General features: G+C 38.6%; 2 protein-coding genes across 8 annotated transcripts in view; one reads left to right on the forward strand and one right to left on the reverse strand.

The window, feature by feature from the left end:
• ENTHD1 (ENTH domain containing 1) overlaps nt 1–20,003 on the reverse strand; it is a 151,487-nt gene extending 131,484 nt beyond the window's left edge. For 2 of the 4 annotated variants that reach the window (XM_055374688.2, XM_055374687.2), the window contains exons 1-3: nt 19,884–19,993; nt 19,174–19,687; nt 13,620–14,123 (exon numbers count right to left, since the gene is read on the reverse strand). In XM_055374688.2, coding sequence (XP_055230663.1) covers nt 13,620–13,968 — 349 coding nt within the window. In that variant the 5' untranslated portion in view covers nt 13,969–14,123; nt 19,174–19,687; nt 19,884–19,993. Of the gene's footprint in view, nt 1–13,619; nt 14,124–19,173; nt 19,688–19,883 lie in introns of all 4 variants that reach the window. The other 2 variants (XM_055374689.1, XM_019018107.4) reach the window with 2 other exon arrangements.
• GRAP2 (GRB2 related adaptor protein 2) overlaps nt 19,670–25,794 on the forward strand; it is an 80,405-nt gene continuing 74,280 nt past the window's right edge. For 2 of the 4 annotated variants that reach the window (XM_055374691.2, XM_055374690.2), the window contains exon 1: nt 19,670–20,079. The gene's annotated coding sequence lies outside the window, so the exon portion shown is untranslated. The remainder of the gene's footprint in view (nt 20,080–25,794) is intronic. The other 2 variants (XM_063705003.1, XM_055374693.2) reach the window with 2 other exon arrangements.

Here is a 25,794-nt window from a genome sequence, read left to right on the forward strand (position 1 = left end):
AACAACCTCCCCCCACTGCCCAACAAAACCTAGTGTAAATATAAATAAATGTATTATGTCTTCCAGAGTATTTGCCTTTCATATTTTAATTTATATCTCATCTATAGCTTAAAGGCTTAGTTCTTAGTCTAAGATATTCAAAATCTGGTGAGCAAATAGGTAGGCAACTGGTATGAGCACATCCCTGAGTGTTGGAGGATACAGTGGGAGAGGATACAATGGGGAGTATTATACTAATACAGAAATCAGTCATTAGTATAAATGTGAAGCACCTCATCCCTAAATTAGGTGACTGAAAATGAAAATGAAAAGCTACAATGGCAGGAATATCACCAATGAATGCTACTTCTAGTAAAATCACTTTTTTTTTTTTTTTAGAGACAGGGTAGAGTGCATAGCTCACTACAACCTCAAACTCTTGGGCTCAAGCTATCTTTCCACCTCAGCCCCCTTATTAGCCATGCCTAGCTAATTTTCTTTTCTTTCTTTTTCTTTTTTTTTAATGTACAGACAGGGTCTCACTATGTTGCCCAGGCTGGTCTTGAACTCCTGACCTCAGGAAATCCACAGTGCTGGGATTACAGGAGTGAGCCACCACACTCAGTCTAACATAACTTTTAATAACAACATTGAAATCTGTCTCTTTAAAATGTGGCCCTCTTTTTAAAACTATACCTTTAATTGAAATGTATGTGTGTATGTGTATATGAAATAGTTTATTTAAATAAAATAATTTGCGGTTTCATGACTTAGCTAATTGAGAATTAAAAAAACACACAAATCTATAATCCATGCAATTCCTAGAATCTGAATTGGTTTTAAAAGAATACTGTAATTTGTGTAAATAATTTGATGATATTTTAAAACTTTCATATTTGATTAGATATTTTTCAGATAATTTTAATTAAGTTCACACTAGTATTTCAGTGAAACCCCATTAGGATATTTTTAAGACTGAACTAGGAGAGGCTGTTTAGTATACTAATAGCATATGACTAAATATCAGGATATATTATTTAGATGAGTTCTAATTGTATTCAGCCATAAATTGGATATGCAACCTTACCTAAATAACTTAATATCTCTGAGCTTTGCCTCCAAGTCTCTGTAAGAGAGAAAATACCTGCTCTTCATTTTTCATAAGATGCTTTAAGGAGATCAAACAAGATCATGCATATGGAAATACTCTATTATTAAAATCTAATAATTCTCAAGCAATTGGATACCATACAGATAAGAATGAACTCTATCTCTATCTCACAATATACACAAAAGCTAATTCTAGATGGATCACAGACCTAGTTAAAACTATAAATATCTGGAAGAAAACATAGAACATATTCCTTGGGATAGGCAAGTTTCTCTGACAAGGTAAAAAAGGCATTAACCATATGTATTAGTCCACTTTCACACTGCTGATAAAGACATACCAAAGACTTGGCAATTTACAAAAGAAAGAGGTTTAATGGACTTACAGTTCCACATGGCTAGGGAGGCCTCACAATCATGGCAGAAGGCAAGGAAGAGCAAGTCACATCTTATGTGGATGGTGGCAGGCAAAGAAAGAGAGCTTGTGCAGGGAAACTCCCCCTTATAAAACCACCAGATCTTATGAGACTTATTCACTATCATGAGAACAGCACACAAAAGACCTGCCCCCATGATTCAATTCCTCCCACAGAGTCCCTCCCACAAGATATGGGAATTCACGATGAGATATGGGTGGGGACACAGCTAAACTATATCACCATAAAAGAAAAACAGATTGAACTTCATGAAAATTACCAACTTAAAACTATTTTTACCCCATGTTCTCCTACAAATAGATCTTGAGAGCTTGTTTGGAGGTCCTAAAAAGGGAGTGCAGCTACTCCTATACCCTTGACCAAAGAAAAATCCTCTTCTATCAGCAAAGGTCATCCTCTTTGACCAAGAATCCAACTTCAGGAGAGACACACATACAGCGGTGAACAAGGAAAAGGACTCCTGCCTAGCCAGCCAGATTGCCCTCACATCCAAAATGACAAACTTCTACTCGTCATAAGACAACTTTAGAAATGGAAAAGACAAGCTACAGAATTTTTGTAGCTTGTAGGATGGCAGAAAATATCTATAATATGTCTATCTGACAAAGAACTCATATCCAAAATATGTAAACATTCCTAGAAATCAATAATAAAAAGATAAAATGTTAAAAATAGGCAAAATATTTGAGCAGGCAATACTTGAACAGGCAAAAGATGTCCTTGTGGGCAAAAATCATATGAAAAGGCACTTAACAACTTTTCAGGGAAATGCAAATTAAAACCAAATTGAAACAACATTATACTCCCATCAAAATGGCTAAATTGAAAATAATAACATTCCTAAGTGTTGATAAGGATGTGAACAACAAATTCTCATATATTAGTAGTGAAATCACTTAAGAAAACTTTAGTTTCTAGTCATATTTAATGGTTTCTACAACCCAGAAATTTCACTCTTCAGGATATACCAAAGAGAACCGAATGCATATCGCACAGGAATGTTCGTAAGAGTTTTATTCACAATAACTCAAAGCTATAAGCATCCCAAATATTATCCATCAGCAAAAGATGGATAAACTGTGGTATGCACATACAATGGAATACAACTCAGCAATAAAAACAAATGATATTCTGATATACACAACAATATGGATGACTCTCAGAAACATTATGTTGAGAGAAGCCAGAAACTGAAGAACACATATGGTATGCTTCCATTTATATAAATTTTAAGAACAAACGCAACAAATCTATACAGTTAAAGAAATTCAAAAAGTAGTTGCCTCTGGAGAGGAGGGAAAGCAGGGATGAAGGAACTGGATGAGGTGATTAAAATGTTCTTTATTGTGCTATGGGTGATGGTTCCACTCATCCAAATTCATCCAACTGTACACTTAAGATTTAAGTATGTCATAATATGTAAATTATATTTCAATAAAGTAGTTAGCATAAAACTATTTTAAAAAGTAATTTGTAGTGAAGAAAGGGAAATTTTTGTGTTAGTCAACTCTGACATTTCTATTTTTTATCTTTCTAAAAAAAGTCAATTGCTTTAAATTTGCTAAAGGTATAAAAATATCAAGGTATTAATCATTCATTCATCAAATATGTATTGAGTGATCCTACCCCAAGGTAAGGTACTAAGTGCTAGGAACACTGTTCTTGCCCTTGAAAAATTCAGAGTTTTGCAAGGGATAAAGGTGTGTACATAAATGGACTGTGACAGAGGCGTACAGACATTGTAGGCATAAAAGAGAGAATGTCAGACTACCTGCGAATGTTAACGAGATTCAGGACGATCACTTGGGAACCTTGGATCACCTGTGGTAACTATTGTGCCCACTCTTGTGAGGTTGAGCCTAAATTGTAATGGGTCTTAACCTAAGATAAAAGAGACTGGCCCAGCCTTGCCAACTGTTTCTAGCTGTCCACCCAAGACCTTAAAATTAGTGAAGGATTTTTAAAGCCTCAAGAGCCACAATAAAGAGCACATGGTGCATGCTTCTTGTACCATCCTTGACCTAAACAACTTAGAAACGGATAAAAAAAGGATAAACCTGACTTCTGATCCAAAATGTAAAAAGTTGGAGTCGCCACTCCATCCTAACAAGTAAAAAGCTGAACATACAGAAAAATCAACAACTGTTCTTGGATCCGTCAGAGAGGTGTAGTCACAGGGCAAACCACTGAGCCCCACATTGAGACTGACAGGCAAATACAGTACAGAGAATCATGGCTTGCTGGAGCAGAAACCTCCAAGGAAACAAGTGCTGAGGTCGGGAAGCCTGAACTATAACTGAGAGATAAAACCTCCAGGGGAAGTCTTCAGGGCCTCCCCCACTTTTGTTTTACCTCAAGGAGCTCGACCAAGTTCTCGCAGTAAATACTGGAGAAAAATCCTCTGGTGCTTCTAGCAGGGGAAGGAAGAAAAGGAACCATTCAGAATTTTCCAGAGCACTCTGTTCTTAACAAGTTCTGCCCTTAGGAGAAGCCAGTTAACCAAAGCCTAACCTGATAGGGTATTAACAGAGCCTAACTGATCTGGAAGATCAGTAAGCCTAACTTACTGCCACATCACTAAAGGCTTATTTACCTGAGATCCTCTTACTGTATCTCATGCCCAGCTATCAAGAAAAAATCATAAGACATACTAAAAGGAAAAAATCACAGTTTGAGGAGAGAGAACAAGTAACAAAACCCGGTGCAGATAGGGCCGAGATATTAGAGTTATTAGACTAGGAATTTAAAATAACTATGATTAATATGTAAGGGCTCTAACAGATAATGTGGACAGCATGCAGCATAGATGGGCAATGTAAGCACGAGACAGAAATTCTAAGAAGGAATCAAAAAGAAATGCTAGCGATCAAAAATATTGTAACAGAAATGAAGAATGCCTTTGGCAGGCTTTCTGGGAGACTGGACACAGCTGAGGAAAGAATCTTTGAGCTGGAGGACATCTCAATAGAAACCACTAAAACTGAAAAGCAAAGAGAAAAACCGAATGACAACAATAACAAGAACAGAATATCCAAGAACTATGGGACAACTATAAAAGATGTAACATATGTGTAATGGAAATTAACAAAGAAGAGAGACACAGGAACAGGAGAAATATTTGAAACAGTCACTGATAATTTCCCCAAATTAGTGTTATACACTAACCACACATCAAGGAAGCTCAGAGAACATTAAGCAGGATAAATGGAAATTTTTTTTTCAAAAAAAAAAAAATACTCCTGAAAGAAACCAGAGGCAAAAAACACCTTACGTATAGAGGAACAAAGATAAGAATTACATTCAACTTCTCAGAAACCAAAACTAAGAAAGTGAAGGAGAAATAAAGACTTTTTAGCCAAACAAAAATTGTGGCCAGTAACCTATACCTTGCAAAAAATATTCAAAGAAATTCTTTAGAGAAACGGAAAATGATAAAGTTCAGAAACTCAGATCTGCATAAAGAAATGAACTGCATCAGAAAAGGAATAAGTGAAAATAAAAACTTTCTTATTATTTATTAATAAAATAATAGCAACAATGTATTTGATTATACATGCTTATACATATGCTTATGTATAAGCAAAATAAGTAACAGCAATGATACAAGGGACAGGAAGAAGAAATCAGAATTATTTTATTATTATAAGGTACTAGCACTACCCATGAGGCAATATAGTGTTATTCATTAAAATTAAAATTTCTGATCTGCAAAAGACACGGTCAAGAAAATGAAAATATGAGCCACAGACTGGGAGAAAATATTTGCAAAAAAAAATGAGACGAAGGAGTGTTATCTGAAATATACAGAGAATTCTTAAAACTCAACAGTAAAAACAAACAACCTGACTTAAGAAAGGGCCTAAAACCTTAACAGACACCTCATTAAAGAAGATATACAGGCCGGGCACGGTGGCTCACTCCTGTAATCCCAGCACTTTGGGAGGCTGAGGCGGGCGGATCATGAGGTCAGGAGATCGAGACCATCCTGGCTAACATGGTGAAACCCCATCTCTACTAAAAAATAAACAAAATTAGCTCGGTGTGGTGGTGGGTACCTGTAGTCCCAGCTACTTGGGAGGCTGAGGCAGGAGAATGGTGGGAACCCAGGAGGCGGAGCTTGCGGTGAGCCAAGATTGCACCACTGCACTCCAGCCTGGGTGACAGAGTGAGACTCTGTCTCAAAAAAAAAAAAAAAAGATATACAGATGGCAAGTAAGCATATGAAAGAGCCTCCACATCATACGTCATCAGAGACATGCACACTAAAATAACAATAAGAGATGCTACATACATACCTATTAGAATGACCAAAATCCAGAACACTGACAACACCAAATGCTGGTAAAGATGCAGAGCATCAGGAACTCTCATTATTGCTGGTGGGAATGCAAAATGGGGCTGCCACTTTAAAAGACAGTTTGGCAGTTTCTTATAAAACTAAACACTCTTGCCATACAATTGAGTACATCATGCTCCTTGGTATTTACTCCAAGGAGTTGAAAATTATTGTCCACATAAAAAACTTCATACAGTTGTTTATTTGTAATTGCCAAAACTTGGAAGCAATCAAGGTAACGTTCAGTAGGTGAATGGATAAATTTACTGTGATTCATCCCAACAATGGGCTACTATTAAGTGCTAAAAGGAAATGAGGCTGGGCGCAATGGCTCATGCCTATAATTCCAACACTTTGGGAAGCCAAGGCAGGAGGATTGCTTGAGGCCACAAATTCAAGACCAGCCTGGGCAATGTAGTGAGACTCTGTCTCCACAAAAAATTTTAAAATGAGCTGGGCATGGTGGTGTGCACCTACAGTCCCAGCTACTCTGGAAGCTGATTCTCCTCTGAGAGGGTCGCTTAAGCCAAGGAGTTCAAGGCTTCAGTGACCTCCGATAATGCCACTGCACTCCAGCCCAGTGACAGAAGCCTACTTAAAAAGGGTACATGTTAAATGATTCCAACTAAATGACATTTTGGAAAAGGAAAAATTATGGAGACAGTGAAAAGACCAATGCTTGCAGGGGCTGAAGGAGGGAGGAAAAAATAGGCACAGCACAGAAAAATTTTAGGACAGTGTATTATAATGATGAATACATGTCATTGTACATTTGTCCAAACCTATAAAATGTACAACACCAAGAGTGCACCTTAAAGTAAGCTATGGACTTTGGGTAAAAATGATACGTAACTGTACGTTCATCGATTGCAACAAATGTACCACTTTGGTTGGGGATGTTTATAATGGGGGAGGCTACGCATGTACAGGGGAAGAGGGTATTTGGGAACACTCAGTATTTTCCTCTCAGTTTTGCTGTGAATCTGAAACTGCTCTAAAAAACAAAGTTTATTTTTAAAAAACTTTTTAATAAAAAGGATACATTTCTTAATTCTTGTCCCAGGATAGTGATCAGAATTAGTTCAGTCTCAGTCCCTTCCATCCTGCTATATGTAACTGGTTAAATGTTTGGTCAAAGCTGGAAACATGACACATGCTGACAGGATGGAGTAAAGGAGTGAACAGAATGATCAGGATGAGGATCACATCCTTAATTCCTTCATTCAACAATATACTGTAGTTGTTGAGAACATGTATTCTGGAGCCAAAATGCTTAGATTGCAATCTTGACTCTGCTAACTAGCTGTGTGGAGAGTTATTCAACCTCTTTGCACCTTGGTTTCCCCATCAGCAAAAAGGAGCCAACAACATTTCCCATCTCAAAGGGTTGTTGTGAAGATTAAATGAATTCATACATGCCAAGTGTTGAGAATACCACTTGTTACGAAGTGCAGTAAACATGCTTGCTAATAAAAGAGCCCAAAAGTTAGCAAATATAGAACAAATTTATTTTTAAACGCTACGTTAGTTACATTTTCAAACAATATGCTCAATATGTCCTTCTATAGCCTAGACACTGTTTCCTGTGAAGTACCTCTAACTTTAAAGCAATGTATCCAACTGGTGACTCTTTTAAAACTACAATAAGTACAATATAGAATATCACCAAAGTCTGGAAACACAGGGAAAATCATGAATTTATTTTTTCAGATTAACAATTAGACTCACTGCTTAAATTCAGAGATATATCACCTGAAAAGCTGTCTAGAGATTAAGGAAAAATGCGTTGAGAAATTATTTGAAAAAGTAACTTATTATTCTCCGATGTTTCCCAATTTTTCTGATTTGTTTTCCCAATGTTTTTCCTACCAGTATAACTATTATTAATTACTGAGCATGTGCCATGTGACAGGCACTGCTGAAGATACTGGAGATGGGGCATAGAAAAGCGGATATAAAAGGCAAAATGTCCCTGCTGTCGTGAAATTTACACTTTAGTAGGGATAGACAATAAACACATCCTAAAATAGAATATACACTATGTCAGATGAGAAGCGCTATGGGGAAAAACGAAACAGAAGGTGGCCAGGGCATATGAGTACAACAAGGAGGCCAGGCTGCTTTTTTATAACTAGGGTAGACCTAGAAGGCCTCTAATAAGACTTTCTGAGAAGAGATCTAAAGGAGGTGGAAGAGCCATGCAGGTTTCTGGAAAACAGCATTCCAGGCAAAGGCAACGCAAGTGTAAAGACCAAATAAGAGAGCCAAGAAAGCCTTTTTTTCTATAGTATCTTCTTTTGTCTTCATCTCTCTTGATAACCTGTAACTAGGGCAGACTCCAGATATAGATTACTTGAACCAAATAATTTCTCTTTCATTCATTTCTCAGTACAGACTTGACACTGCCTTCTTTCTTCTCTGAGACAACAAAATCATTTTTATCTAGCAGTTTTTCTTTCTTGTTTTTTTCTATGACTTCCATTTGATAAAAATTTACTGTCTACTCTGTGCAGGCCTGATGGTGAAAGGATGATTAACATATGGTACATGCCCTCACAATCTAGTTAAAATGAGACATATAAAATCAATAAAATATACCATAAAAAGCACTGCTTTGATATTATGAATAAAGTACTACAGCAATTAATTCTGCCCATTGAGGGAAAGAGTAGTTGGGGATAGAGGGAAAAAGGATTCTGAGCTAGGATTTGGAGACTAAGTAGGAGTTGAAAACATGGACAGCGATAAAAGAATATTCCAAGGGGAAAGACAAATCTTAAGTATAAGCACAGAAATGTGTAAGCATACAATATATTAGGAATGATTGTTAATGCAATGTGCTACATTGAAGACTAGGGAAATAAGAGCAGAAAAGTAGATTGGAAACATGTTAAGGGGCCTGACTTTATCCTGAGAGCCAGTGGTTTGCAAACTATTTTGACTGTACACCTCAGCAGTAACAAATTGTTGTGCATGCATATATCCTCAATAAATGCACATTTATTTAAGTATGAGTGAAATTATGCCAAGAGCTACTCTTCTAGTATATCACATTCATTAGAAAATACACAAAGAGGGCTGGGCACGGTGGCTCACACCTGTAATCCCAGCACTTTGGGAGGCTGAGGTGGGTGAATCACTAGGTCAGGAGTTCAAGACCAGCCTGCCCAAGATGGTGAAACCCTGTCTCTACTAAAAATACGAAAATTAGCAGGGCACGGTGGCAGGTGCCTGTAGTCCCAGCTGCTTGGGAGGCTGAGGCAGGAGAATCACTTGAACCTGGTGGGGCAGAGGTTGCAGTGAGCCTAGATAGCGCCACTGCACTCCAGCCTGGGTGACAGAGTAAGACTTCATCTCAAAAAAAAAAAAAAAAAAAAAAAAAGAAAGAAAGAAAAGAAAATACACAAAGAGATATATGTAAAAGATAATATTTTCCCCTAATGGAATCTTTTTCATTAATTTTTATTAGTAAATAATGTGTACAATGTTATCAATCAATTGCTAATGTACCTTCCATAATCAACAAATGAATGCACTATGCTTCTGTTGACATTTCAGTTCTAACTTGTATTTTTCTTGCTCTCTTGGTGGTAATAAATCATCAAGAGTATTCATAAAGTCTAGCATAGTGTACTTGTACTTACTTTTTTGGTGCTAAGATCAACTGTTAGGGAATCTGAAAGATCTTTATGATAGTCAATTTAAACACATTCATGTATACCTTATCTTATACATATAAAAGGTACAAATGCATAAAAAGACAACTTCTTTCATGATAAAAACACTCGACAACTAGGAATAGAAGAGAACTTCCCCACCCTGATAAAGGACATCTATGAAAAAACCCATAGCTAACATCATACTTGATGACAGGAAGCTTTCCTCCAAAGAGCAGGAACAAGACAGGATGTCTGCTCTCAAGACTTCTTTCTAGCCAAGGAATCTAGATTGGAGAGGAAGAAGTGAAACTATTTGTATATGACAGGATCTAGTATATAGATCAATATACAAAAATCAGTTAATCAGGTGTATTTCTATACACCAGCCATGAACAATCTGAAAATGAAATTAAGAAGACAATTCCAGCCTGTAGTCCCAGCTACTCGGGAGGCTGAGGCAGGAGAATGGCGTGAACCTGGGAGGCGGAGCTTGCAGTGGCTGAGATCGTGCCACTGCACTCCAGCCTGGATGACAGAGCAAGGCTCTGTCCCACAAAAAAAAAAAAAAAAAAAAAAGACAATTCCATTTACTAGAGCTTCAAAAAGAATAAAATGCTTAGAAATAACTTTCAGAAATGCAAGAACTTCTGAAATTAATTGGAAAATAATCTTTAAAATGAAAAAAACTTAAGACATGAAAGACTTGTACCCTGAAAACTACACAGCACTGTTGAAAGAAATGAAAAAAAGATCTAAATAAAAAGAAAGACATCCTGTGTACAAAGATTGGAGAAATTAGTATTGTTAAAATGACAATATACCCCAAATTGATCTACAGATTCAATGTAAGCCCATCAAAATTCTAGCCAAATTCTAGCCATCTTCTTTTTTTTTTTCTGAGACAGAGTCTCACTCTGTTGCCCAGGCTGGAGTGCAGTGGTGTGATCTTGGCTCACTGCAACCTTAACCTCCTAGGTTCAAGCAATTCTCGTGCCTCAGCCTCCCGGGTAGCTGGGATTACAAGTGCGCGCCACCATACCTGGCTAATTTTTGGCATTTTTAGTAAAGATGGGGTTTCACCATGTTGGCCAGGCTGGTCTTGACCTCCTGGCCTCAAGTGATCTGCCTGCCTCCACCTCCCAAAGTGCTGGGATTATAGGCATAAGTCACCGCGCCTGGCCCTAGCCATCTTTTTAACAAAATTCATAAGCTGGTACTAAACTTCAAATGAAAATGCAAGAGACTCAGAATAGAAAAAAAAAAAAGCTTATAAAAGAACAATGTTGGAGACTCACACTCCTTAATTTTAAAACTTACTACAAAGCTACTGTAATCAAAACAGTACAGTACTAGCATAAGGCCTGACATACAGATCAATGAAACAACTGGGAGTACAGAAATAAGCCCATACATTTTATTTGGTTGATTGATTTTTGCAAGGATGCCAATATAACTCAACAGGGAAAAAATGGTCTTTTCGATAAATGGTAGCAGGGCATCTTCATGAAAAAGAATGAAGTTAAACTTCACAGCACATACACAAATTAATTCAAAAAGGACCCAGGATCTGAATCTACAAGCTAAAACTATAAATGTCTTAGAAAAGATAGGTATAAATCTTCATGTTCTTGGATTGGACAATGGAGCCCATAGTTTCTTATATATGACACCTAAAGCACAAGTAACCAAGGGAAAAAATAGATACATTGCACTTCAAAATTCAAAAATTTTGTGCATCAAAAGACACCTCCAACAAAATTAAAGAATCTACAGAATCGGAGAAGATACTTGCATATCACCTTTCTGATAAGGGTCTTGTATCCAGAATATGTAAAGAACTTTTAATACTCAAACAGTTGTTTTAAAAAGTTAATAACGGGCAAAGGATTTGAATAGATGTTACACCAAAGAAGACATACAAATTGCCAACAAGGACATGAAAAGATGTTCAACATCATTAGTCTTTAGGGAAATGTAAATCAAAACCACAATGAGATACCAATTCACAACCAGTAGGATAGCTATAATCAACAACAACAAAAAAGGATAATAACAAGTGTTGGCAGGAATACAGAAAAACTGGGACATTTTTAAACTGCCAGTGGACATGTAAAATGATACAGCCACTATGGAAAAATTTGGCAGCTCCTCAAAAAGCTAAACACTGACTTATCATATGATCCAACAATTCCACTCCTAAGTATACACCCAAATAAACCGAAAGCCAGAACTTGATACTTACACTCCCATGTTCAGTGCAATAGCTAAAAGAAACAACCCAAGAGTCCATCAACAGATGAGTAAATTTTTTAAAATGTGTAATGTACATACAATAGAATATTATTCAGACATAAAAGGAATAAAGTTCTGATACATCCTACAACATGACAACGCTGAGGACATTATGGTAAGTAAAATAAGCGACACAAAAGAACAAATACTGTATGATTCCACTTATATGAGATACCTAGAACAGGAAAATTTAGACACAGATAGGGCCTTGGTGGAACGGGAATGGGGAGCTATTGCTTAATGGTTACGGGGTTTCTGTTTGGGGTGATGAAAGAGTTTTACAAATAGTGGTGATGGCCGCACAACACTGTGAATGTAATTAATGCAACTGAATTGTACGCTTACAAAGGCAAATTTTATGTTATAGTTACAATTTTAAAAAATTATACTGTAATACACCAAAATCCATATAACTGTACACCTTAAATGGGTGAATTGTGTGGTATGTGAATCATATCTCAATAAAGTTTTTTTAAAAAAAAAAGGGAAGAAAAAAATAAACTCTCAAGCTATGAAAGAACATGGAGGAGTCTTAAGTACATATTGCCAAGTGAAAGAAACCAGCCTGAAAAAGCTACATACTTTAAGATTCCAACTATACGACATCTGAAAAGACAAAACTATAGAGATGATAAAAAGACCAGTGGTTGCCAGGGATTCAAGAGGAGAGGAAAAGGATGAATAGATGGAACACAGGACATATCTACTCTGTATGATAGTGGAACGGTGGACACATGACACCATGCATTTTTCAAAACCCACAGAACTGTAGAACACAAAGAGTGAATCCTAATGTAAGATATGAACTTTCATTAACAATAATGTATCAGTATTTGTTTATAAACTGTAACAAATGGACCACACTAATGCAAGATGTTATTAAGAGAAATTGTGTCTGAGTGGGGAAGGGTATGTTGGAACTCTGCGTAACTTTCTGCATAATTTTTCTGTAAACCTAAAACTGCCCTTAAAAAAGGTCTATTTTTAAAATGCATGCTTCCCAGAGAGAATGCTCTGAATTTTATCCTCTTTTCATGATTCATAAGACTATTCATTTTAAACACAAATTATAATTTTACAGTAGCTGGAGAGGAAGCACTGAGCCTTTTGCCACTGTAGAATATCAGGCACTACTGAATCATCTCAGGATCCTATCCTTTCCCTACTGCACCTCCTCTTCCGCCTCCAAAAGAATTATTTTATGATCTAAATTTTTGTATTCATATAACTGCTTCCATCTAGATAGTCTTTGAAGATTCCAGCCTGTGGAAATATTTCCTTAATTTATGACTAAATTCCTGTTTAATTATAATTATAAATTACAGTGACATTATTACACCAAATTGCCATGCCTCCTATTTTATTCACTTTATTCATTTTCTATGAGGTATCATTTTATCAGAAACCTAAGTGTGTTCGCTTTTTTTTTCCTTTTGAAAAAAGTATTGTTCTCTAAGGCACTGAAGACTCAATACAGAGGATTAAATTGGAAACTATAACTGTCCCAGAGGAAAGACAGCTAGTACATTTAAGTACAACTCTTCCCCCCCTCCTGGTATAAAATGATCCCCCAAAACTCCTAATCTTTATTGGCACATGCTATAAACTTTTTTTAAAAACTTTAGAGATCGGGGTCTCGCTATGTTGCCCAGGCCGGAGTACAGTGGCTATTCACAGGTGCAATCTTTCCTCACTACAGCATCAAATGCCTGGGCTCATGCAATCCTCCCACCTCAGCCTCCCACGCACCAGGATTACAGGTGCACACCACCACACCCAGCTTATATAAACTTCTTTAACCATTACCTTGGTCTTTTCCAGCTTCATCTATGTGCTGAAAATCTTTTAGTGTTTGAAGGTTACAAAACCCTTCTCTGCAATGCTGAATAACTTTCTTTGATCCATTCTTGATGAGATAATCCATTAGGGTAAGGGATTTATACACGTGGCGCCAGTTCTTCCCATGGTCATTGAGTCTGTGCCATAGCATATTCATAATCTCTGAGAGAGAAATTGTGTTGAAAGTCAAGTCACTGATATCTAACATCAGAGAACTAGAGGGACCCCAAGGGTCGTTAGAAGTTGCTTCCCTGACTTTTATTTCAGCATCTGAGTAATTTTTCACAAAGTTTTTCACTTGTCTCCTGAATGCCATAAGTAATACAAGTTCCAAGGTGAGATGGAGGATGAAAGCAATGGAATAACTGTTTATGTCACTGGCTTATAAAACTCTTGACAGGTAATTGGTCCCCAGTTCTGCTGCTCCCAAATACAAATAATTAATCTCTATGTTGATAAAGTATCAATTTCCTGCAAGGAAAGCACAAAAAAATTTACATTAAACTTTTTTTTAAGTCTATAGAAGACCAAATCAATCTGAAAATCTAGGTTTTGTTTCTAAATCAGCCCCTCACTTACAGCAGCCAGAATTGAGGGTACCATAACTGTTCCTAGGATAGGCATGGGAAAATCCCTCATGAGAAATTGGCCTATATTATTTAAAGAAATATAGGTTGTCTTTCTAGTCATAAAAGTTCCTGGAGAAAATATCATTCAACCTCTTTGGCCAGAAATATAATGGCTATAAAGCATTACATGGACAGCAGACAAGCAACATTTTAAAAAACAGAACTTGCACTCTGACATCTCTTTCTTTCTTTCTTTTTTTTTTTTTTTCCCCCAAAGACAGGGTATTGCCCTGCTTCCCAGGCTGAAGTACAGTGGTGCAATCATAGCTCACTGCAGACTTGAACTCCTAGGTTCACGCAATTCTCCTGCCTCAGCCTCCCAAGCAGCTGGAACTACAGGTGTGCGCCACCATGCCTGGCTATTTTTTTTTTTTTTTTTTTTTTTTGGAGATGGAGTCTCCCTCTGTTGCCCAGGCTGGAGTGCAGTGGTGCGATCTTGGCTCACTGCAACCTCTGCCACCCGGGTTCAAGCGATTCTCCTGCCTCAGCCTCCTGAGTAGCTGGGATTACAGATGCACGCCACCACACCTGGCTAATTTTTGTATTTTTAGTAGAGACGGGGTTTCACCATGTTGGCCAGGCTGGTCTCAAACTCCTGACCTTGTGATCCTTCCACCTCAGCCTCCCAAAGTGCTGGGATTATAGCCATGAGCCACCGCGTCCGGCCTGCCTGGCTAATTTTTAAATATTTTGTAGAGATGGGGGTCTCAATATGTTGCACAGGCTGTTCAAAAATTCCTGGCCTCAAGTGATCCTCCCACTTCAGCCTCCTGAAGTGCTACGATTTCAGGCATCTCTTTATATTGTCACATATAAAAATATTATATTCTGAGAGTAATTAAAATGGGGGTAAAATTGAGTCTTAGAATCACCCACTGACCCTATGACTGTATTCTTTTTAGAACTACAAGTCCCGAGAATCAGATCTAAATATAGTCTGCTTTCTTGCTAAACCTAAAAGAAAGGAGGATCAACTATGAAGACAAACAGCTGTACATCAGTGGACTCCACAGCTAATTCATGGTACCCTAAAACCTCTATTTTAGTCCAGATAAGCCTGGTAAATTAGAGGGAAAGGTTAAATTACTTTATTTGTTCACCTTTGGAAAAAGAAGAATGAGTTTAGGATTAAACAGTGTCAATAGTAAGACTCAAATAATGCAAGGATTTCTCTAAATCCTGCAGTGATCAGCCTGTGTCTATCAGATCTCAAAACAAGGACACACAGAGAGGCCCATATACTAAAACTTAAAAGGGAAATGCAGGCCCCAAACTTTACACAATGCTTGTGAATGATCAATTCAGTTTATAGGAAACCATTCCCTTTCTCTTTTTCATTATTTTGTATTAAGGAGGGTCAGTTAGTTTGCAATTTCTCTAGTGATTCACCACTGCTGGCTGCCAAGACAGTGTACCAAATCGACTTCAAGCCCTGACGAACATCCAGACCCAACGAAACCTAGAAGATCTATAATCAGATTTTACTAGAGAAACTGCACACATACAAAAGAAAAAATGTTAAAATCCGTAACAAATGTGTTCACTGCTTTTAGTTTTGCTTCCCTTTCTTGACCTTCTCAGATAACTAGCTCAGCCTTGATTAATTTCTGTATGTGTATTAAAGGAAGACATAAATTTTTAGAAGCATCCTAAATAAACTATCACTTCTTTTTTTTTAAAAAAATGAGATAACCTCTTTTTGGTAAAAATACAACACACTCTTAACTAAGCAAGACAGAAAATGTACCTGTATAAGTGGTTGGGCGTGGTGGCTCACGCCTGTAATCCTAGCACTTTGGGAGGCTGCCGCGGGCAGATTACCTGAGCTCAGGAGTTCAACACCAGCCTGGACAACATGGTGAAACCCTATCTCTACTAAAAACACAAAAAATTAGCCAGGCTTGGTGGCACACACCTGTAATCCCAGCTACTTGGGAGACTGAGGCATGAGAATCACTAGAACCTGGGAGGCAGAGGTTGCATTGAGCCGAGATTAGGCCACTGCACTACAGCCTGGGAGATAGAGTGAGACTCTGTCTCAAAAATAAATAAATAAATAAATAAATAAATAAATAAACAAAAAAAAAGTATTAAATATCTGTTTAATTAAGATTTCTCAGAAAGACACTGTCATTAACCCTAGGAAGAAAAAGAGAAGTTGTGTTTCTACAACTTACTGATTTTCTCTTTTTCGTACTTCAAACACAGTCATTTTTATTTGGCTCCTTCCTGCAGTGAAAAACTGATTTATAATATTTCAGCAAAGCTATTAAAATTGTCAAGCAGGAGGGTTTCTTTTTCTATTGTCCTTTTTTTCCTTCTACCAAACTCACTCAATGCAGAGATGCACTATGACATTGGCTTAGAGCAACAAATATTGATCTGTTTCTTCACGAGTCTATTTTCTTTTAAAGCCCTGTTAGAATCATAACTTGCTGGAATTGAACAACAAATGTTAAATTTTTTTTTCTTTTTTGGATAGCTATCTATCTATATTTTGGAAGAACAATCGTAATTTTTCGGTTTTTCTACATTCTCTAACCTATATTTTAAACTTTTAAAAACTGTTTTCTTAAATGAATTTTCTAACCCAGAAAAATATCAAAATAGCCTTCTAATCCAATAGAGTAGTTTAAAATGAATTTACATGACACCATATCAGAATTAAATACAACCCCAACCATTAGAAAAATCACAAGGAAAAAAGTCTAGAGAAGTGAATTCTTATCACTTACTAATGTACAATGACTTGAACTTTACCTTGTGATATGAACGTAGAATATGTAAAACACCATTCCACTACTGCTGTCTTTTCAAACTGACAAGGAGCTCAATTAATTGGTGTTAGTTGTAAATTATATGTTGGTTTATTATGTGTTTTAGACACCTGACTACATGAAAACGCTGTTTACATACAGCATCAAATAACTGTGAGATTGTAACTACAGTGATCTGGCAAAAATTGACATGAGACAAAATTAGTGCCCAAGAGGGTAAATTTCCACATTTGAATCTTGGTTGTCTGGCTACCCAACTCACTATATTTAGAAATAGAGGGAAGAAGTTAGGTATTTCATGTCACAAATCTGAGGTCTTCACCGACCTCACTAACTACTTAGGTCTCCCCAGAACCTGGTTAATTTCCTTCATTGCACTTGTAACACTCTGTACTTACCTATTTGTCATTTGCTCAGTGCCTTTCTTCACCACCAAACTGGAAGCTCCTTGGGGGCAGGGACCTTGACTGTCTTATTTACCACTGTAATCCTATCCCTAACAGCTAATTAGCAACAGTAGATACTCAAGAAACATGTGTTGTGCCAATAACACAATGATTGAATGATTCTGCCTTGGGATAAACCTGCACTGATTCTATAGCTTTATAATTATAATCACTTTTTTTTTTTTTGAGATAAAGCCTCACTATGTAGCCCAGGCTGCTTGCAAACTCCTGGGCTCAAGCAATCCTCCTGCCTCAGCCTCCCAAGTAGCTGGGACTACAGGTGCATACCACCGAGCCTAACTAATTTAAAAAAATAATTTTTTTTTTTTTTTTGAGATAGGGTCTTGCTCTGTCACCCAGGCTGGAGTGAAGTGGCACGATCTCGGCTCATTGCAACCTCCACCTCCCAGGTTCAAGCAATTCTCCTGCCTCAGCCTCCCAAGTAGCTGGGACTGCAGGCATGAGCCACCAAGCCCAGCTAATTTTTTGTATTTTTAGTAGAGACGGGGTTTCACCATATTGACCAGGGTGGTCTTGAACTCCTGACCTCAAGTGATCCGCCTGCCTCGGCCTCCCAAAGTGCTGGGATTACAGGCATGAGCCACCGTGCTTGGCCTCAAAAAAAATTTTTTTTTAGACACGAGTTCTTATTGGTTGCCCAGATGGTCACAAACTCCTATAAAGCATGACATTAAAAAAAAATAAAATCTAGCTCTCATAATTGTCAAGTAAAATTCTATAGTTTTGAGCAAATATTTTCAAATCATCAACAGATATTTCTTGAGTACCTACCATTTGTATAGCTTTGTGGAGAAATATAAAACATGAACCTCATATTAAAACTTACCATTCAGTTAAGGAGCTTTCTCTCCTAAATAATTCCCAGCAAAACAAATGATTACGTAGAAAAGGTCTTTTAGTGTTATTTTTAGATCTGCCCACTTTCACAATGCTGTTTCCTTCCCCCCATTTCATCTGAATTCTAACAGGAAATGATTTATCAGCTGGCATTAAACTATTGGTCCACGATCTTTTATCCCAATCCTTTGAGGCCAGATGATTTGTGGAAATTCTCTTTTGGGTGCGGTGGTAGGGGTGGAATTTTCAAGAGTAGTGCCATGTCTATACCATATATTACATGATACCCACAGTAAGGTGTGGGGCTGCTCTGAACAATTAAACACATTAACATGTCTGCAATAAAAACATGTAAATATTTGGAATAAAGACTACAAATGGCCTCAGGCCAAGTTTTACCACCAAATGAGTTGGAGGAAAAGTTGGTTTCCAAAAGTTTTTGGATTTCAGGATTGAGAATAAGGAACAGAGGAGCTGAACTGACTTTATCCAAAGACTTGGGACAATAATGACAATAGCATCTAAGAGGCTGAGTGCCCAGAGCTATCTCTGAAAAGATGCATTTAAGGTGGAACTATGATAAAAGAACAGCTCTTGTGTTTGTACAGGTTCTGCCTATAGACATGAGTTTGACTCATAAGGAAATGAGCTCTGGCCAAGAATGCTACGGGAGAATGGTTATAGAGACTACCACGCCATTAGGAGGTGTTACTGTTTTGATGAAAAGAATACTGTCAGAGGCAGAGAATCTAATCTTTTCGAGCCCTGTGTGTTCATTAATTTATTCAACTAATAATCTTCCAGAGCTTACCATGTGGCAGGCTCCATTCTAGGAAACGGAGAACAGGTGCACAAGACACAGTCCTCACACCCTGGAGTAAACAGCTACTCTTCATTGAACGCTCACAATGTGCTCACACCTGGGCCTTCACATGCCTCATCTCTCTCCTTTAATTAGGATTCAAAGCCATGATTTGAGGTCCTGCTTTGCCATTTCCTAACTAAGACTTAACAACTTCTCTAAGTCTCAGTTCCCTCATCCGCAACACAAAGAATAATCGCCAGACAGGGCCGTGGGGGAGGAAGAAACGAGATGCTTTGGAAAGAATTTTGAAAATGGCGGGTGGAGGCTGAGCAAGAATCAACTTTCTGTGGGCAGGGCCTTTCCTCGGCATCCTCGTCTTCATTCATACAACCCCCATTTCAGATGACGACTGTGTACCAGATGAGCCAGGTGCTGGGCGTTCGGCCACACAGAGAATCAGACCAGCGATTACCCTAGGAGAACCGGCAGTGGAGGGGAAGGCTGGACCTCAGGAAAGCCTCTAGAAGGAGAGAGGAACGTGATGGCGTCACGTCACGCCACAGGGATTTCACCTCCTGCGGATGGTAATGGCCTCGCCGCCCTCCCGCCCCCACCTGGACTCCGACGGTGCCGGCAAGAAACGGGAAGAGGGAAGGCAACCGATGTTTCCAGACCCGCCTTGAGCCCCATCACCACTCCCAAGCAGAGGCTGTTACCTGAGAGGAAAGTCGGCCGCTGCCCAACGACCAAACCTCCTCTCCCCAGGATATTCCACCTACTCCAGCCAGGCTCAAGGGCCCAGGCCGGTCCCCACTTCCGCTTCCTCACTTCCTGGCCTGGTGCAGTTCCTGTCAGGGCGTCAAGCAAGATGGTTGCAGATACCTGAGCTGGAGGGTACCAAGGGGAATGAGGGTAAGTGTCTTCGTTTCACAGGCTGCTGGGCTGTGACACTGCCCTAATCTTTCAAAGAATAAAATTTTTTTTTTTTTGAGATCTGGGAAATAGTTTAATCAGACACTAGCGTTTATTCTTAGCTGCTTTCTTAATTAAATAAAAATGAGTACAAATTAATTTACTAAAAGTTCACAACGTAAAAACGGAGATTAAAAAAAGAAAAAAAAATGCCAAGGTAAGCTGATAATGTTTTTAAAAAGTTTAGACAATAAAATAATGTATGTAACTTAAAATTTGCCATGATAATTTATTCTTAAAATGGAAAATCAGTAAAATACTCAGAGTTCTAGCATAATATCTCTTTTTTTTAAATTTATTATTATTTAAGTTTTAGGGACATGGATGAAATTGGAAATCATCATTCTCAGTAAACTATCGCAAGAACAAAAAACCAAACACCGCATATTCTCACTCATAGGTGGGAATTGAACAATGAGAACACATGGACACAGGAAGGGGAACATCACACTCTGGGGACTGTTGTGGGGTGGGGGGAGGGGGGAGGGATAGCATTGGGAGATATACCTAATGCTAGATGACGAGTTAGTGGGTGCAGCGCACCAGCATGGCACATGAATAAATTTTTAAAAGTGTGTTACTACTGTCATTTCAACTGACTAGAAATACCACCAGTACGTGATTGCCACCTCAAAGGACAGAGAATGTAATAGTAGTCTATGAAGAGCAGTGTGTGTGATGGACAATGATGGGGTAGCTCCAGTGACTGATGGCTTCAGGTGCCACTGATGGGTAATTGTTGATGTATTCAACTGATTTTCCATGAGCACCCGCTTTGCGCCAGACAGTAAGGACTCGGAGATAAAAAGCAGCCCTCTGCTGGATACGTTTACAGGCTAGTGGAGGTGACAGGCACCGTCAGAGAAGATTGTAACAAGATATGTATGGCATAATAAGAGAGAAGAGATCATCTAATTCTGCCACTGAGTATTTAAGGGCAGGTTTCACAGAAGAGTTTACATCTGAATTGAATCTTAAAGGATGACAGGGAGTTCACTGGATAGACAAAGTAGAGGAGGATGTAAGAGGCAAAGGACACTTCATGTGTAAAGGCATGAAAGCTGAGCCAGCCTATTATCTTGGAAAAACTACATGTACTGTAGTTACTACAGCTGTCACAAAGGCTATTAGTGGAGCAGCAGAGGAAGGTTAAATAACAGAGGGAAGTCGGATCATGAAGAACCTTATCCATACTACAAGGTGATTTTATCCAGTAGGCATTGAAAAATGTAATCGAACCTGTGTTTTAATGGAATATTGACTAGGATGAGGGGAAAAGACAGAGGATAACAAAACACTTAGTAGACAAAAGCAACATTTGTTTCTATCTCCTACTACTTCAGTCATAATTATAATAATAATAGCCCACATTATTGATACTGACATGTAGATAGGTGAATCCAATATAAAATGATAGGAGGTATGAAAGAAGTTGGTGAGTTTGGAATATTATTTGACTGGCTATAGTATAGAGTAATGGGGTGGGAGCCAGAGGGAAATCAAAAAGGTGACCTGGAAAACATTGTTCAGGGCCTTGAATGCTATGTTGAGGTATTTTGACTTTATAAAATAGTGGGGGACAAACTACAAGTATTTTATACATTGAGCTATAGTTTATGAAGTTTTTTTATATGTATAGCTTATGTAAATCTCAAAGGAATGCTAAGAAGTAGGCATTATTATCCCATTGTACAGGTGAGAAAGCTGAGTTTGTGGAATATGCATACATTCTACATTATTGAGCACCTGCTATTTGCCAAGCACTATGCTGAGCTATGAGACTAGAAGGAAGTTGTAGTTTAATACTCTAATAGAGGAAACAGGAATAAATCAGCAATTGTAAGTAGTTGCCATAATAAAGGCAAACAATGTTACGGGAGTGAAAGGGGGACTTGTCTATATTTGCATAGTCAGGGAAGGCTTCCTGGAGGAGGTGAGCTTAAACTGAGTTTGGAGAAACAAATAGATTACAGTAATTGCCCAGAGATATTTAACTAGGAAGCAGTTTACCTGAAACTTGAACCCAAATATCCTGTGTCTAGCTCTTTCCCCTACTCTAAGGACCAATCTTTGGTCCTTGATTTTAAGCTCTATCAGCAACTCAGTCACAAGTCGACTTGTTATATTTGGAGAAGGTCAGAGATTCCAATTTTTTATTTTTAAATTCATTCATTTTCTCCTTTTAAAATCTCTGTGTGTGCTCAAAGAGTAGATTGGAAGCAGAGGAACTGGAAGAAGAACAGAGTGTTCTGATAGTTCAGGCAATAAGTGATGAAGGCCATAACTAAGGCAGAGGTCATGGGCATAGTGTGAATCTCCACTCTGCTCACTCTCCTCTTACACATATACTTTTACATGTAATGTTAAAGTGTAGAAGTTATGGGGTCGGGCTCTGAATATATGTGGCAATGAGAGAGAAGGAGGAGTCTACAGGGACTAAGTTTCTTTTTGGGGTGACCAAGTAAATGACTGTTGCTCTTCACCAAGATGAACATGATCCGAGGGGTCAGTTTGGCAGGAAAGATGGGGAATTCTGCTTCGGACATTTTGAATCTGAGCAACAGGTGGGAGATGTTCAGGGGACAGTTGAATAGAGATAACTGAAAGAAGAGGGTTTGGGGCTAGGTTCATAGACTTCAGAGTAGTCAGCATATAGAAGGTGATTGAGGAGGCAGATGGGAAGTAGGAGACAGGGTAAGATTAAAGACTGAAGTCCCAATAAACAGTGAGGGAGTTGGTTAGGCTTGGCAAAAGTGTCAAGTGTTACCAGCTTAGTGGAATTAACCCTGTTCAAGTGACAATATGTAAGGGGTCCTTCTTATCTGCTTTCCTCCATTTGGGGGCACAATTTAGTTGCAATACCGTAACATCCACTAAATACAAATATTGCTCTATGGTAGCTTGGTTGGTTTTCTCCTTTAATTTTTTGAACTTGAGGTTCTATAAAAGTGAACACAGTTTGCTTCACCTGACTTCCAGGACACCATTTCTCCTTCTCATCTCCTTGACTCATCCGTTCTCAATTCTATGACCTCTCAACTTTGAAGGAGCCCATTCTCTAACCTCTTGTCTTCTCTATCTATGTTCACTCCACAGGTAGTGTTATCCACTTGCAAATTGGTAAATACTCTTCGATTCTGACAACTCTCAAGGTTTTCTCTTCAGCTTCTCCTGACCTCCAAACTCGTGTATCTAACTACCTTGACCTCTACTCCTGGTCTTGCCTTCCAAACCTGCTCTCCCACGGTCTCTCCTGTCTCAGTAAATGACACATCCTTGCTTCTAGGTTCTCAGGCCATGAACCTGGGAGTCACCTTAACTCCTGTGTTTGTCTCTTATAGCTCTCATGATATCCATGAGCTTACCTTTGAAATACAAGGTGGCTACCCAGTCTAGATAATAAATGATTTATTGATGCTACATTCTAATACAAGATAGAATAACATTATCTATGTTTCTAGACTTTACGATCACCCTGTATATTCAAAATCCAACCACTTCCCACCACTTACATCATCCTGTTTTAAGCCACAACCATCTCTGGTCTGGACTATGAAAGTAGCCTCTTTTTTTTTTTTTTTTTGAGATGGAGTTTTGCTCTTATTGCCCAGGCTGGAGTGCAATGGCGCAATCTCGGCTCACTGCAACATCCGCCTCCCGCGTTCAAGCGATTCTTCTGCCTCAGCCTCCCGAGTAGCTGGGATTACAGGCATGCGCCACCATGCCTGGCTAATTTTGTATTTTTAGTAGAAATTGGGTTTCTCCATGTTGGTCAGGATGGTCTCAAACTCCCGACCTCAGGTGATCCATCCGCCTCAGCCTCCCGAAGTGCTGGGATTACAGGCATGAGCCAACCATGCCTGGCCAACAGTAGGCTCCTAACTGGTCTCTCTTCTTCTGTTCTTGCTCCCTTCCTATCTAATTTCAGCACAACAGCCAGAGCTACCCTTTTAAAACTTAAAACCCAAGTCAGATCATACTACTCCCCAGTTCAAAATCTTCCATTCGCTTCCATCTCACTCAGAGTAAAATCCAAAGGCCTCGCCATGGCAACAAGGCCCTACATGTTCTGCTCTCTCTCTCTGATCTCCATCCCAGCTCCTCTCCACCTCACTCACAGTGTTAAACATGTCTCCACCTGAAGTCTTTGCACTTGCTAGTCCCTATACCTGCAAAAGCTATTTCCCCAGATGTCCATCCAGGAAGTACTGGCTTCTTCACTTTGTTCTAGACTTTGCTCAAATGTCCTTTGATTTCCCAACGTAAAATCACAGCCCCCATCTCAGCCACACTCCCTGTGGCTCTTGCATCATTTTATTTTTCTCCCTAACAGTAGGACCATCTGATGTACCTCCTGTTTCTCCCTTTACCAGAATGTAAGATCCAGGAGGGCAGAGATTATGTTTTGTTCACTGATAGTTTTCCAGCACCTAGAACAGGACTAACACAGAGTAGGTGTTCAAACTTTATTTATTGAATAAATGAAACGAGAATGTCTGAATTCACACTATTGAATAAGAAGTACATATTTTACCATAAAGTTAAATAGAGCATAATTATGGCAAGAAGTTCAGATATTGGCCAGGCACAATGGCTCATGCCTGTAATCCCAGCACTTTGGGGGGCCAAGGTGGGCAGATCACTTGAGGTCAGGAGTTCGAGACCAGCCTGACTAACATGGTGAAACCTCAGCTGTACTAAAAATATACAAATTAGCTGGGTGTGGTGGCAGGTGCCTGCAATCCCAGCTACTCGGGAGGCTGAGGCAGGAGAATCATTTGAACTTAGGAGGTGGAGGTTGCAGTTAGCCAAGATTGCGTCCCTGTACTCTAGCCTGGGCAACCGAGTGAGACTCAGTCTCCAAAAAACAAAATAAAACAAAAAACAAAACAAAACAGAAGTTCAGATATGAACAAATGACCCCTCAAAAGGAATTGATTAAAAAAATTTTAAACAAAGTATGGTTTAAAAAAGAAACTTCTCCACTGTGGCTAAGTCCAGATTTCACATGTTACTGTATCCTCCTCATCTTGCTGCTATTTTTCTGAGTATCTCATGATAGTGAGTACTGAAATGCTGGCATTCTCACATTAGGGTCTTTATTCTTAGGATCTGCCTTTGCACTCGTTCAGTTACAGAGCTGTTATGAAATAAACCACTCAAGTGGCCTTGCTTCCCTCCCACTATGCTCTACATAACATGTCTGTCAATCAGTACTTACTACCAAAATAACTTGCCTTTGAGATTTTTCTGTTCTGCAATCTGTCCCATGCTTGTAAGGGGAAGGATTATATTCTGCTCCCTGGGGAGTAGTGCCTGGTGCAAAATTAGCTTCCTCATTAGGGTACAAGCTGAAAACACCATGATACTTTCCATGTAACACCATTCAACATTTTCCCTTCGCTCCCACTCCCCAACCATAGAATTTTAGGGACTCCTTTAACCATTTCAAAACCATCGACTTGGGAGCTATCAAAGAATAAGGACTGTAGCCAGAGGATTTCAGCATTTAAAAACTTGGCAATAGAGCTGTTCAATGTAATGATCCAAGAAGGTCCTTAGGAGGCTGAATAATTCTGAGGTCAAGGTTGAGACATTATTATTTTTAAAGTAGCAAGATGTTGTTATTTTTAGATTTTATCTTTATAACGTGGA

Source organism: Gorilla gorilla, chromosome 23 (assembly GCF_029281585.2).
Source record: "Gorilla gorilla gorilla isolate KB3781 chromosome 23, NHGRI_mGorGor1-v2.1_pri, whole genome shotgun sequence".
Taxonomy (NCBI): Eukaryota; Metazoa; Chordata; class Mammalia; order Primates; family Hominidae; genus Gorilla; species Gorilla gorilla.